At 43.8% G+C, this 13653-nt stretch overlaps 1 protein-coding gene across 1 annotated transcript in view; it reads right to left on the minus strand.

Annotated features, from left to right (window-relative positions):
• Window positions 1–13653, minus strand: part of DGAT2 (diacylglycerol O-acyltransferase 2) — a 43026-nt gene that overhangs the window by 10534 nt on the left and 18839 nt on the right. Inside the window, exons 2-3 of the mRNA XM_061629052.1 lie at window positions 5943–6062; window positions 603–710 (exon numbers count right to left, since the gene is read on the minus strand). Coding sequence (XP_061485036.1) covers window positions 603–710; window positions 5943–6062 — 228 coding nt within the window. The remainder of the gene's footprint in view (window positions 1–602; window positions 711–5942; window positions 6063–13653) is intronic.

Below are 13653 nucleotides of genomic sequence, written 5' to 3' on the forward strand. Positions count from 1 at the left end.
TGCGTGCAAGGAGGTGCTTCAATACAGCCCCTCCCCACAGACAGTTTTCCTTCCCATTCTGTGATGTGGGTGTTGAATCATATGCTTAGCACAGGGTGAGAAAAATACTAGTCATCTGGTTGCTATCAGGGACATTGTATGGGAAAAGAAAAAGATGGCAGCCCACATAGGCATATGTGGGCCACCATAAGAACGTAAGAAGAGCCTGCTGGATCAGGCCAGTGGCCCATCTAGTCCAGCATCCTGTTCTCACAGTGGCCAACCAGGCGCCTGGGGGTGCCATCTTTTCCTCTGTACGATTACCCAGAAGGGAGTGGCACGTCATAACATACCGCTGCTTCCAGGGGCTTTTTAAAATCAAAAGTTTTGAACAAGCACAGCACGCAGCTGAGAACTGTTTGAAAACAAGGGGGGGGCATTCAAGGAAGCCTTCGGACACCCTTCGATCTCAATTCAAACACTTGGAAAGTGTGCAGATTTTTTAGAATGTTTCCTAAAAAAACTGCATGCGTTTGGGACGAAACTGGCTTGACAGTCTACTCATGTGCAAAGGACGCAGACGAGAGCAAGAGCGTCTCATCCATCTCAGTTAGGAAGCTTACCTTTTTTTGGTGTGTTCCAATCAAACACCAACCACGCCAAGTATGCAGCTGCAATCACCCAGCAGTCCGTACAGAGAATGTACACGAGGATAAGGGTGCAACTAGCCCCTGAAGCAGGGAGGGAGAGGAGAAAGAAGCAGAATTAACTCCTTCTCCTAAGAAGGGATTTGCACTGGCATTTTTTTAAAAAATGTTTTTAACGTTGTTTCATTTTAATGTATCTTAAGGTCTTGCTATGATGTTTTAGAGTGTTTTTAGCATTTCTGTTTGCTGCCCTCATGCTGGAATGGCGGGATATATATATATATATAATAAATAAATAGATAAATAAAATACAAACACATATACCTGCCTTTTTAACCCGTTCCATAATTCTAAGTATTTCTCTTTCCCACCCCGCCTGGCTAAGCCTAAATCGGATTGGGCTGTTGAAAGCTTAAGTGGCATCACATCAGGCGTAAGCCTCCTGCACGGCTTCAGCCAAAAAGCTTTCTCCAAAGCCACCTTAGGTTACTCAGAGCAGATATTATCTACTAGTTTCAGTGTCTACCTAGGTCAGCTTTCCCCAGCCTGGTGCCCTCTAGATGTTGTAGACTACAAGTACAACTAAGGTTAGATGAATATGTCAGTTTCAGTTTCTCATTCTTTCCCCCCCGTCTTAAGTTCAGTTCTGCAAATTTCCACATCAGTTTGTCAAAATTCATCAGCATTTTCAGTGCTAATTTTGCCCTAACAGACATACATTTGCATGCAATTTCCCCTACTATAATCCCCCTACTATAATCCTCCTCCCTCCTATCTCCTCCCTCTTGCCCCTCCCCTCTCACTTCCTTCACCTCTCCCCTTCCAATCCCCTCCTCCTCCTTCCCCGCAGTTTGTTAAGGCTGCCGAAAACTGTAGCTCTGTGAAGGGTAAACTACCATTCCCAGGATTCTTTGGGCGGAAGTCATGTGTTTTAAATGTATGTTGGGTATGCAGCCACTCAACACACACCCATTTAACCCTAATCATATGAAAAGAGGCTACAGTTACACAGAAATGTAAGCAGGCTGCTGAGGACCTACAGCTCAACGCTGCAGGGAGGAGGGCTCTTTTTCAGGACCATCACTGAGCGCACTCAGTTCTCAGTGAGCTGTTTTGGGGTTCCCTTCCCCTTTAGAGTTTCTCCCCCAAAGATTCTTCTTGCACTTCTACAAACCTTAGGGCCCCCCCAGATCTGCTGAAAAACCCCTCTTGTGCATGGATGGCACTGAAGAATTAAAATGTAAAACAAGAATGATGCTTAGATTTTGTTGCCATCCAGGATGAAAAAATGGTGGGGAGGCATTAAGTGAGGTCTTCACAAATTGGCCAGTTGGTTCAAATCAATGCAAAACTCACACACACACCCCAGTTCTACAAATGGTCTTAGGAAGCCACTATTCCTCAATTGATGGGGCAGGTGGGTGAAATTTAAACTAAAGGGATGGAGAATTGCAGGCCAGGGGCAAATGTGGCCCTCCAGGCCTCTCTCCCTGGCCCTCAGAACTCTCCCCATATTATACCTCCTCAGCCACACACCGTCTCCTCGTGTCCCTGGACCTGCTTTACCCCCCCCTCTTTTTTCCCTTTTTTTTTTTTTTGCCAAGCTGCGATATCATCTTGAACTCTGATTATGCTTCTTCCTTGCCCAGATGGAGGACAGAGAAGGTGTGCAAGGGTGTGTAGAAACTAGCTTACTGTACAAAGGCAACATTTACATTTGTTGCCCCACCCACATTTGCTTCTGGGCCCGCCCACCAGTAGCATGTGGCCCTGGAAGGTTGCCCAGAGGGTAAAGTAGCCCTCAGGCTGAAACATTTTCTCCCTCCCTGCTATAGAAGGTGTGTGAAAAAGCCAGGAGTTCACACTTCTGCTCTCCGAAAAGACTGTTTCACCGAACCGCTGCCAAAGGGGATGAGATGAGTTCCCGCCTCCCCCTCGAGCTTGGAGCTGGCTGTTTTGACAGCCAGTGCTTGAGGCGCCTGCACCCTTCTCTCAGCTGGGTGTCTGGGATTCAGCCTGCAACCCTATGCACACTTAGAAGCAAGCCCCATTTAATACTCTTTACTTCAGCACAACCCTATGCATGATTACCAAGAAGTACTGATGGGGGAGAAATTAGATTTGGTTTGCATTTGAAGGTGAATCTATCAAATCCAGTTCCCAAAACAATATGAGAGCCGAAACATGGCCATCCTTCAAAACTCACACTTAACTGAATTTTGTGGTGCAGCTCTCCAACCAGTGTTTACAAAAATGTTTATATTAGGAGGAAGAGTGTCTAAAAACAAATATATTAGCGAAAACAGCATACAAAATTGCATTATATTAGGAGAAATTGCTGAGAAAAATCTGTACAGTAGTCAGAACTGCACAGAAAAATGTGTTTTTTAGAACTTCACACTAAAATGCTGAAAAACTTTCATGAGATTTTTTAAAAAATTCAAGTTGCTACAGAAATAATGTTGTTGTTGTTGTTATGTGCCTCCAAGTCGACTACGACTTATGGCGACCCTATGAATCAGCGACTTCCAAGAGCATCTGTCATGAACAGATGTTCAGAGCTTGTAAGTTCAGGTCTGTGGCTTCCTTTGTGGAATCAATCCATCTCTTGTTTGGCCTTCCTCTTTTTCTACTCCCTTCTGTTTTTCCCAGCGTTATTGTCTTTTCTAGTGAATCGTGTCTTCTCATGATGTGTCCAAAGTATGATAACCTCAGTTACATCATTTTAGCTTCTAGTGATAGTTCTGGTTTAATTTGTTCTAACACCCAATTATTTGTCTTTTTCACCGTCCATGGTATGCGCAAAGCTCTCCTCCAGCACCACATTTCAAATGAGTGGATTTTTCTCTTATCAGCTTTTTTCACTGTCCAGCTTTCACATCCATACATAGAGATCGGGAATAGCATGGTCTGAATGATCCTGACTTTGGTGTTCAGTGATACACCTTTGCATTTGAGGACCTTTTCTAGGCTTGAACAATGAGAAACTGAGAGAAAGGAAAATGACTGATCTTTCCATCCTTACTCAGAAGGGGTGAGGCGAAGCTCTGACACCAAAGTTTGGCTGCCTGGGTAGCCAAGCCAAACCAAAGCATCTAGAGCAGCCTTTTCCAACCGTTGGGTCCCCAGATATTGCTGGACTACAGTTCCCATAATTCCTGACCATTGGCCATGCTGGCTGGGGCTGATGGGAGTTGTAGTCCAGCTTGTTTGGAGGTTCTAACAGGGGAGCGCAGCTATCGTATACCCTTGACCGAAGAACGGTACACGCCTTCTATCTGGGATGGTCGTCCTCTTCCACCGAGCGCAGAGCTTCGGGAGGGACGCACATGGAGCGGTGAGGGAGGAAGGGGACACCTGCCTAGCCAGCCAGATCAGCCGAATCAACCCTGGCAATCAATGGGGTGACAAATGTCGCAGCCAGATCGCCCTCACATCCATCGCTCCACCCTGGACCATGTCTTTGTGCTACAACACCTTATAGACAAATACATTGCCAAACCAGGTGGATCTCTCTTTGCCGCCTTTATTGATTTTAAGGCTGCATTTGATTCCATCTCAAGAGACAAACTATGGTCTAAACTAGAATCCTTCTCTATAGATGGGGCCTACTTGCCCTGATCCGAGGTCTGCATCATAATTCACAAATTAGGATCAGTTGCAATCAGGCGGGTAATCTTTCTAACCCCATTTCCACCTTTAAGGGAGTCAAACAGGGTTGCATACTGGCTCCAACTCTTTTCAATTTTTATATAAACTCTCTAATCAAGAGCCGGATGTTGATTCCCTCGCATTATCCCTCCTTAGCTAATAGATCCCTATCGATATTATTATATGCCGATGATGTGGTCCTACTATCGCTGTCAAGTACTGGCCTCCGCTGTTTTTTGAAAGCTCTTGCTGCACACTGCACCAAGCATATGTTGACGATAAACTATAGCAAATCTAAGGTTGTAGTCTTTGGCAGGAAGCGACTCCATCACCGGTGGGCAGTAAATGGTACACCCATCGAACAGGTCCCCTCATATAGATATTTGGGGATCACCTTCCATTCCTCTGGTCTTTGGCACAGTCAGGCAGAAATGGCCAACGCGACTGCTAATAGGACTTCCAAGGCCCTCTTATCATTTTTTTATTCGAATGGGGGCCAATACGTGCCTTCTGCGCTTCAAGTGTTCACTGCCAAGGTGATTTCCCAATTATTATATGGTCCACAGGTCAGCACTTATGGCTCCTATGCTCCCCTAGAAACAGTGCAGTCTAAATTTCTTAGGAGCATTTTTGGTACTCCCCCATGTGTTTCTAATGTGAAGCTCCGTTTAGAGGCTGGCCTCCCTTCTATTGAGGCTCGTATCTGGATACTTAAATTTAGGTACTGGTTTAAATTGGTTTATGCTCCAGTAGGATTGGCCCCCTCTGTGTTGCTGGATTCTCACCAATCAAAATGGAAGAAATCTCTATTTTATAAACTGGCACGCCTAGGTTTCTCCCCTCCATCTAGCCTAGCCTCGGGTCCATCAAAGGCCATGACGGATATCAAGCAGAGAATCCTTGATATGGAATTCCAACAGCATTTATCTCTTGTTGATAATAATTCTGTTTGCACTTTAAGTTTAAAGCCTTTTTCCTTAGCGCAGTATTTAATCTCTCTCCATTACCCAAGATTGAGAAAGGCATTTACACTGGCTAAATACAATGTTCTTCCATCTTCCCTTTTGGAGGGTAGATATTATAAAATTCCATGATCTGATCGTTACTGCCCTTGTGACTCGGGAGTTATTGAGACGGCAACTCATGTATTGTTAGACTGCATATTCTACAATGAGCTTCGCAGTCGCTTTATTTCCCCTCTGCTTCAGAAACTGCCAGGTAGGGATGTAACTTCCTACATGCGTTTTTTATTTGCAGACTTAGATCCTTCTATCACATACAGAGTTGCACAATTTTTTGCTGCTGCTATGGATCTCCGTAAAATATTTGTAAACAAGGGATGGTTACATTTTATGTTATCTGTTAAATCATTTTATATTTGCCCCTTTTAAATATTGTCTGTATAGCCAATTATATATTTTAGATATGTAATATATATGTTATTTTTATGTTTTTCTCTTCTGGTCACTGACCGTAATAAACCATTGTTGTTGTAGTCCAGCAACATCTGGGAACCCAAAAGTTGGGAAGAGCCGATGCAACCCCCCTGGAATCCAGAGTTTGCCCTTGGGGGCAAATGCACAGGTATTTTTAAACAGACCTAATGACAAAACACCAAAAGTGAAAGAGACCCAAGCCTTCGAGACGGAAAGCCTCTTGACTTACCCATGACGAGGAAAGACAGCAGCCATTGCAGCACAGAGATGATCTGCAGTTGCTTCTCTACTTTGGACTTGGACAGCCAGGACAGATCCTGAAGAGCTGAGAGGATACCGGACCCTGTACCTGGAGACAGAAAGGACGCAAAGAAAGAGAGAGAGATAAAGGTTTGGCCATCAGCTCCTCTGCAGAAACTTTCCCATGAAAGCAGAAAGATATGCAAGTCATCTCTCAATGTGCAGGTCACTTTCTAAGGGTAGGAATTAGCATACAAACGGTGGTCTTTATCCACTCGTTGGCCTTCCACATGCAAGGAGAATGGAACCATGCCTCCTAGCCTCACTTCCACAAAGCTCTCACTTCACCCCTCTGACAGCCATCCAAGGTTTAAGCCAAGGGTAACCAACGAGGGACCCTACAGATGTTGTTAGACTACAACTCTCATCAGTCTTAGGCAGCATGAACAATGGCCAGGCATGATGGGACTTGGAGTCCAACAGCATCTGGAAGGCACCACATTGACTATCCCTAGTTTAGGTCTAGGCCTGGGGATCTTGATCTCTGGTCCATGGACCCCTAGGGGATCCATGGATGGGCTTCAGGGGGTTCATGAACCAGACGCAAAAATAAAATAAAATATGAATTTAGCTCCTCTCTGGAATGGGAACAGTTCAGCTGGTCATTAAAAGAACGACTATTTAACTTTTAAGAACTGGTGGCTAACTTTGCTTGTTTTCCTCTGTGCTCCTGATCCATTTTGTGAGGGGGCCTCAGACTGTAAGCCTTAGGGGAGGGCCTGTTCCTTCTTCGTACCCCCACCAATAGAGGTTCAGAGTGAGTCAACAAGGGAGAAGGCCTTTTCGGTTATGGCCCCCATTTATGGAATGCTTTCCCCAAAGAAGCCTGCCTGGTATCAACATTACCAACTTTTTGCTGGCAAGTTATGACCCACCTCGTCTCCCAAGAATTTTATGGTATGTGATGGGCTGGGTTTTTTAGTGGCATTTTGTTCATTTATCACTATTGTTGGTGATGATAGTTATTTTTATGGGGCAATGTGGCTTTAATATTATATGGATAACTGCTCACTATTGATTTGTTTATTTATTTATTTATTTTAATAATTTATACCCCGCCCTAGTTCATAGAATTCAGAGCGGCGAACAGTAACAATATCTAATACAATCTAAAATAACAATAATAAGAGTACAGTAACAACATTAAAAATCAATTAACTATTAAATGTTTAAAAGCTAAACGAAACAAAAAAGTTTTTAACTGACAGCGAAAGTCCATGAGTGAAGAAGAACGTCGGATCTCTGGTGGAAGATTATTCCATAGGATGGGCGCTATGGTCGAGAAGGCTTCATTTCTAGTATTGGCACGGCGGATTATAAAGGTGGATGGGACAATGAGAGAGTGTTCAAAAGGTATTCTTGTCGGTCGCTGAGGTTTAAATTCCAGAATACGATTTGATAAATATATTGGTGCTAAACCATTTAGAGCTTTAAAAGTTAATACTAAGATTTTAAACTGATGACGGAATGAGATCGGAAGCCAGTGAAGTTGATAAAGCAGAGGTGTGGTGTGTGTCTGTGGGCTTGCTCTGGTCAGCATTCTTGCCATCGCTCTCTGTATCAGCTTAAGCGGGCGAAGTGATCTTGCAGATAGTCCAATATATAGGGAGTTGCAATAGTCCAGTCTTGAGGTCACAAGAGCCTGTGTCACTTGCTTCAAGTCCGACATCTCTAAAAAAAGGACGGAGTTGACGGACTAGTTTTAATTGACAGAAAGCACTTCTGGATACTGTTGCAATTTGAGGTTCAAGGGACAGAGCGGAATCTAAGATAATACCCAAACTCCGAACTTGGGATTTCAGAGGGAGTGGGACCCCGTCTAAGGTAAGTAGGTTTTTAATTTCATGAGACGGTTTTTGTCCAATTAACAGAACCTCCGTCTTCTCTGGATTAAGTTTTAATTTATTCCTATTAGTCCAGTTTTGTATGGCAACCAGGCATTGGTTTAGGGGACGAACCGCCTCTATGGTATCTGGAGGGAAAGAATAGTAGAGTTGGGTGTCATCTGCGTATTGATGGTAGTGTATTCCGAATTCACGGATAATCCTTCCTAGGGGCTCCATATAAATATTGAATAACATTGGGGATAATACGGAGCCTTGGGGGACACCGTATCGTACTGGCCAAACCTTGGATGAGAAATTTTCAATATAATTTATGCATCTTTTTTTTAAAGTATGCCACCTTGGGTCTAAGAAATCTAAGACGTTTTTATTTTTAAGAATGCATGCTAGCTGCTCTTGGCAGCCTTTGACAATAGAACAGCTAAAACGCTTTCAAAATCTGTGAAACCTCTGTTTAATATTTGCAGTTAAGCAGTCCCAACAAAGCATAAGAATCCTGCTAGATCAGACCAAAGTTTGCTCCCAACATTCTGTTCTTACAGGGGCTAATCAGATGCCTCTAGGATGCCCATAAGGGAGTCATAAGGGCGACAGCCTCCTAGCTGATGTCTCCCTGCAGCTGGTATTCCTTGCAACTGGTTTTGGTCAGGACCAGTTTCCATGAAATGTATTTAATCCCTTTGTAAAACAAAGGAATACCCCTGTGAGCATAGCCTCCACACCCTCTTTGGGGTCTTAATTAAAGGTTCACAAAAATATTGCATACAATATATATCCTTACTTCAACCACACCCCAATCTGAGAGGTGAGGACGGAGAGCATCTTTCCAATGTACTACAGCCAGCTTCACAAAGATTCCAATCAGGACCTCCCACCATATCCAAACTGAAAAACACTCTTCCACTATACCTGCAGCTAGGGACAGGAAAGCAATTCAATTCATATTTGAAGCCAAATTTATCAAATTTGCACTTTCCGAAACAACGCATCAACTGAAACACAGACATCCTTTCAAATTCACACTTATCCAAATTTTACAATGTGGTTCTCCAGCAAAGCAATGCTTACAAAACATGCAGATATTGGGAGAAATGTTCATAAAAATAAACACATTGGTGAAAATAACATACAAAGACGCAATGTATTAGGAGAAACTGCTTGCAAAAAATGTGGTACGTTAGTCAAAACTGCACACAAAAATGTGTTTATTGGGAGAACTTCACCCTAAAACACTGAAGAATTTTCATGAGGATTTTTTTAAAATGCAAATTGCTGCAGAAATGTGAACTGAATTTAAGACTGGGAAAATGGGAAACTGCAAAGCAGGCAGGTGCACGGAAATTGACAGATCCTTCCCTCCCTCCCTATGGCTTTGCAGGAGTTGTGGCAGCCACTGCCACGTCTGGTTGGCCCCAGGTGACAAAATAAAACCGCGGGGTGATATCTGACCAAGAGAACGGCAGCACAGGAATCCCTGCAAAATGAATCATTTGACAATGACCCAAGGGGGTGCAGCTGCATCACTCTGGAATTCCTCACCCACGTGAACAGGGCATGTCAACTCACGAAAAAAGAACACAAGTCAACAACCTTTGAAATAGCCTCCATCCAAGCACATAAGCAAAACAGAAGGCGCAAGACTGAACCGCAAGATCCCTGCCAACATTTTATTTCCTTTGGTTAAAAGAAGATTCACTGCCGTTTGAACTTGTTAGCAGATGCCCTATGGAAGGGGGAGATTTGGCAAAAGACACCAAAACATGCTTCCTGTTTACAAGCAGATTTATCTCCTCCATAAGCCAACCGAAAGTTACACATTGACAGATCCCAAAGGCACCAGAAATTCCAAGCCAACTCTGAAGACCAGAGTTTGCCTTTTGGTTTAACTGTTCACAAAACCAACATTGCCACACTTTTTGCAAGGGTTGTTTTGGGAACTAGGGGTTGGCAACTGGTAGCCAACAGGCCCAGGCCAAGTCTAGCCTCTGCTGTCCCTTCAAGTACAGTCATGACTGTTTTCACCACCTCCTAATATCTTTCACTTAAGCAAGCCTAGCCAGACATGCGAATGTCACATGTACTTTAACATGTGATTTTTAATTTATAATTTAGAAGCTGCCAGTTTTATTTGTATTTTGACATTTTTAGGCTAACTTGTTTTTAACATTTGATTTTATAGGTAATTTTAATGTCTATTTTATGTAAATCATTTATAGGTTTTGGCGATGAGTTGGTATATAAAACCTATTAAATAAATACATATATCAGGTCTCAAAGACAGAAGGATTCTCTTGGAAATGAAAATGAGATTGATCTTTGCCAGAAACTAAATAGCTGAGAACTTCTGTGCAGGAGAGAGGATATTGTTCCACAGCAGTAAATTCCAAAGGCTGTTACTGGGTTTGTTTCCTTGAATCAGAGTACTGGAAGCTTATGACTTTGTAACTATATATGTTTATTTAGTAATATTACAAGCTGAGAAATATTACAAGCAGGCAGGTGCACAGAAAATGCAAGTCTTTAACAAACCATCAGTTTCCACAAAGCATATATTTGTCCCCACCGTCACCCTTCAGCTGCAAAACATATACACACACGACTTCAGTATCTTTCAATGGCTACATTCCAAATGCAACGCTGTTTTTGACCTGCACCTGCCAAAACAAACAGTGCATATCTTGATACCCAGAAGCCTGTCTAAATATTGATGTGAGTACACGGTTAGATTAGGAACAGGGAGATCCAGGCTCAAATCCCAACTCATAAAGCTCAAGGGATGGCCTTGAGCCAGTCACCACCCCTCACCCTTACATAGGAAGCTATCTTATTATATTGAGTCAGACCACTGGTCCATCTAGCTCAATAACGCTTACAATAGCTGGCAGCGCCTCTCCAGGTTTCAGGCAGGAGTCTTTCCCCGGGCCTACCTGGAGATGCCATTGGAGACTGAACCTGGGATCTTCTGCAGGTAAAGTAGACGCTCTACTATTGAGCTACATCTCTTCCCCACCGTGCCTCACAGGGCTGTTAAGGATAAAATGGCAGGGGGTCGAGTATGTTGCCTGGAGCTTCTTGGAGGAAAGGTGGGATATAAGTGTACTACTGAAGATCACCCATCAAAAATAATCGTCAACGATGCAACAGTGAAATTACCAAACCTGACAACAGTAATAAAATAGGCTAAAGCCAGCATGGTTAGGTACAGGGTCCGAAATATTCTGCCAATGGCCAACGTCACATCTTGATCTCCAGAGGCCACTCTTTAAAAAGTACATCTTTAAAGCTCCTTTAAAAGTGGTTGTTGATGGGCCATTCCTGACCTCCCCTGAAATTGAGTTCCATAAATAGGGAGGCACTGCGGGGGAGGGAGCTCCCATTCCTTGTGCCTGCTGATTGAATAGCTTTTAAACAATGGGCATCTCAACTGGGCCTCTGCCATAGACCTTTGGGACCCTAAGGGAGTCTGGTCCCAAACAGTTGAGGGCTTTAAAAGACTTTGAATAGAATCCAGAAATGCACTGGCAGCTAGCACTTTGTGCTAATTTATGCTAAGGCTACCCACTCGATGAGCATCCACTATAACTGCATCATTCCATTGTTCTGCTTTATTTTAAATCTTTGCAAGTCACCTTGAGACTTTTGTAAAAAGTGAGGATGAAAGCAATAAATGAAATCACCACCACCACTGCCTTCTCCAACATGGTGCCCTCCAGATGTTTTGGACCCTGTGCTGGCTGGGGCCAGATGTAGCCCAAAACATCTGGAGAAATTGGGCAAGGCTGCACTAGAATAATTCCTACATGCAGCCCAGTCCACCTGCCCAGGTTTACCTGTAGCAACCTCACACCTAAACAGAGCAGTTCACAACAGATGGATTAAAATGCAAAACCAGAAAGGCGGAATCCCTTTATCTGGAGAATTTGTCACCTCCTATCTGCTGATGGCCCAACCTTGTAGAGACCCGATAAAGACAACTGAAACAGACATGGCTTGCTTGTAAGTCCAAGTGTCGTAGGGAGAGGGCAGCTATATCAACCCTGCCATTAGAGCACACCCAGCTGATGAGCTGCCACACTGTGTTTTTCACCTTGGTGATGTTGTAGCGGAAGTTAGTGAAAAATAATTAATTAGAGAGGCTTAGCTTCTGTCCCTGTCACCTCTAATCAAACAGGTTTCTACAGTGACAGAGAACCCAGTAATGCCTGATTGCCAGAAGTGAAAGTGCACCAGGAACAGCAAATCCTTTCAAAATTCTTAGCTGAGTCGATCATAAATGTTTAGCAAAAATCAATCGTCATCCCGCTCCCCACGCTTGCAAAATGGGCCCTCCTCACCTGCGCTAAAGGCTGAACCAAGACGCCCAGTCCCACTTAGGTGTCACATTTGGTGAGATTCACGGGTGCGTGCGATGGTTTTACAGGGAGCAACACTCGCACAGCACAAGGAGAGGGGTCCCTTTGCTAACCGCTGGCTGCCGATTCTCCCCCAACTTCCAAATGCTTCCAAATGATAATACAACACACAAGGCTCATTCACAAATCACACTGAAGCCAGGATAAGCTGTCCCTACACATGTGCATGAATTTACATCACAGAGTGCGCACTCGTGCGTTTGAACAGCTCATCTACTGCGTCCACAGGTGCACCGCATTTGAACAGTGCTATAGCACCACTTGCAGGGGCAATGGGGGGCAACCATTCAGGAAAGCAGCGCTGCCAACCCACACACAACAAAATGGAGAGAGCTGCCTTATCCCAAGTCAGGCTTATGGGTCCACCTAACTCAGTATTGCCTGTGCCAGCCCTTCCCATGCTGGCTGATGGGAGCTGTGGCCAAAGAAATGCCTGGAGGGTCTTCTCAGTGGTGGCCCCCAAATTATGGAAACATTTCTCTGACGAGGTGCACCTAGCACCAACACTGTCATCTTTTCAGCGCCAGGTCAAGAGTTTCCTCTTCTCCCAAGCATTTTAGCATGTGTTTTTAAATTGTTTTTTTTTTAAATGTGTTTTTAAATTTGTATGTTTGTTTTTAATGTGTTTAATGGTTGTAAACCACCCAGAGAATTTCAGCTATGGGCCAGTATACAAATGTGATAATGATAATGATAATAATAATAATCTGGAGGAAGCCTGGTCTACACTAACCGGCAGCTGCTCTTTGGGGTTTCGGATGGGAGCTTGTGATGTCCCTGTATATATAATACTGTAAATATGGTAAGTGCGGGTTTATTAGAGTATATGTGGTAAGCAGACTGAGTGAGAGAGGGGAGTACATGGGTTGGAATGTTGTACAATGATTGGCTGAGCGTTTGAGTGTCTGAAGGTATAAATGAGAGGATGACAGTTGAGAGAGAGTTCTGTTGGTTTTGGAGAGGGTTGTAGGGTGGATTGGATTAGGTGGATAGTGAGGCAGGTTATTGATGACTAAGAAACATAAAGAGTAACGCATCTTATGAAACCGCATGCTTGTTGACTATACCTTTAAGTAATCTTGTTATTCCCTGTGTATATAAATAAATATTTCTTGGTTTACCTAGCACCTGATCCTTGGCTGGGCTTTCACAGACCAGAAGGGTGGGCAGGGCATATACCAAGGTAGGAAAACAATATAAATGGTGGCAGCAGTGAAGAGATAGTGTAACATCATCAGGTATCCAGAGCAACCCAGGGCTGTAATCTTTATAGGCACAAAGATACAGGGGGGTTGTGGCCTGTAAGTGCACCCAGACACAAAGGAGCAATAAGCCAGGAGGAGAGAAAGGCACAGTCTCAAGGCATTATTGTTTACAGGGAGTG

Source organism: Rhineura floridana, chromosome 5 (genome assembly GCF_030035675.1).
Source record: "Rhineura floridana isolate rRhiFlo1 chromosome 5, rRhiFlo1.hap2, whole genome shotgun sequence".
NCBI lineage: Eukaryota > Metazoa > Chordata > Lepidosauria > Squamata > Rhineuridae > Rhineura > Rhineura floridana.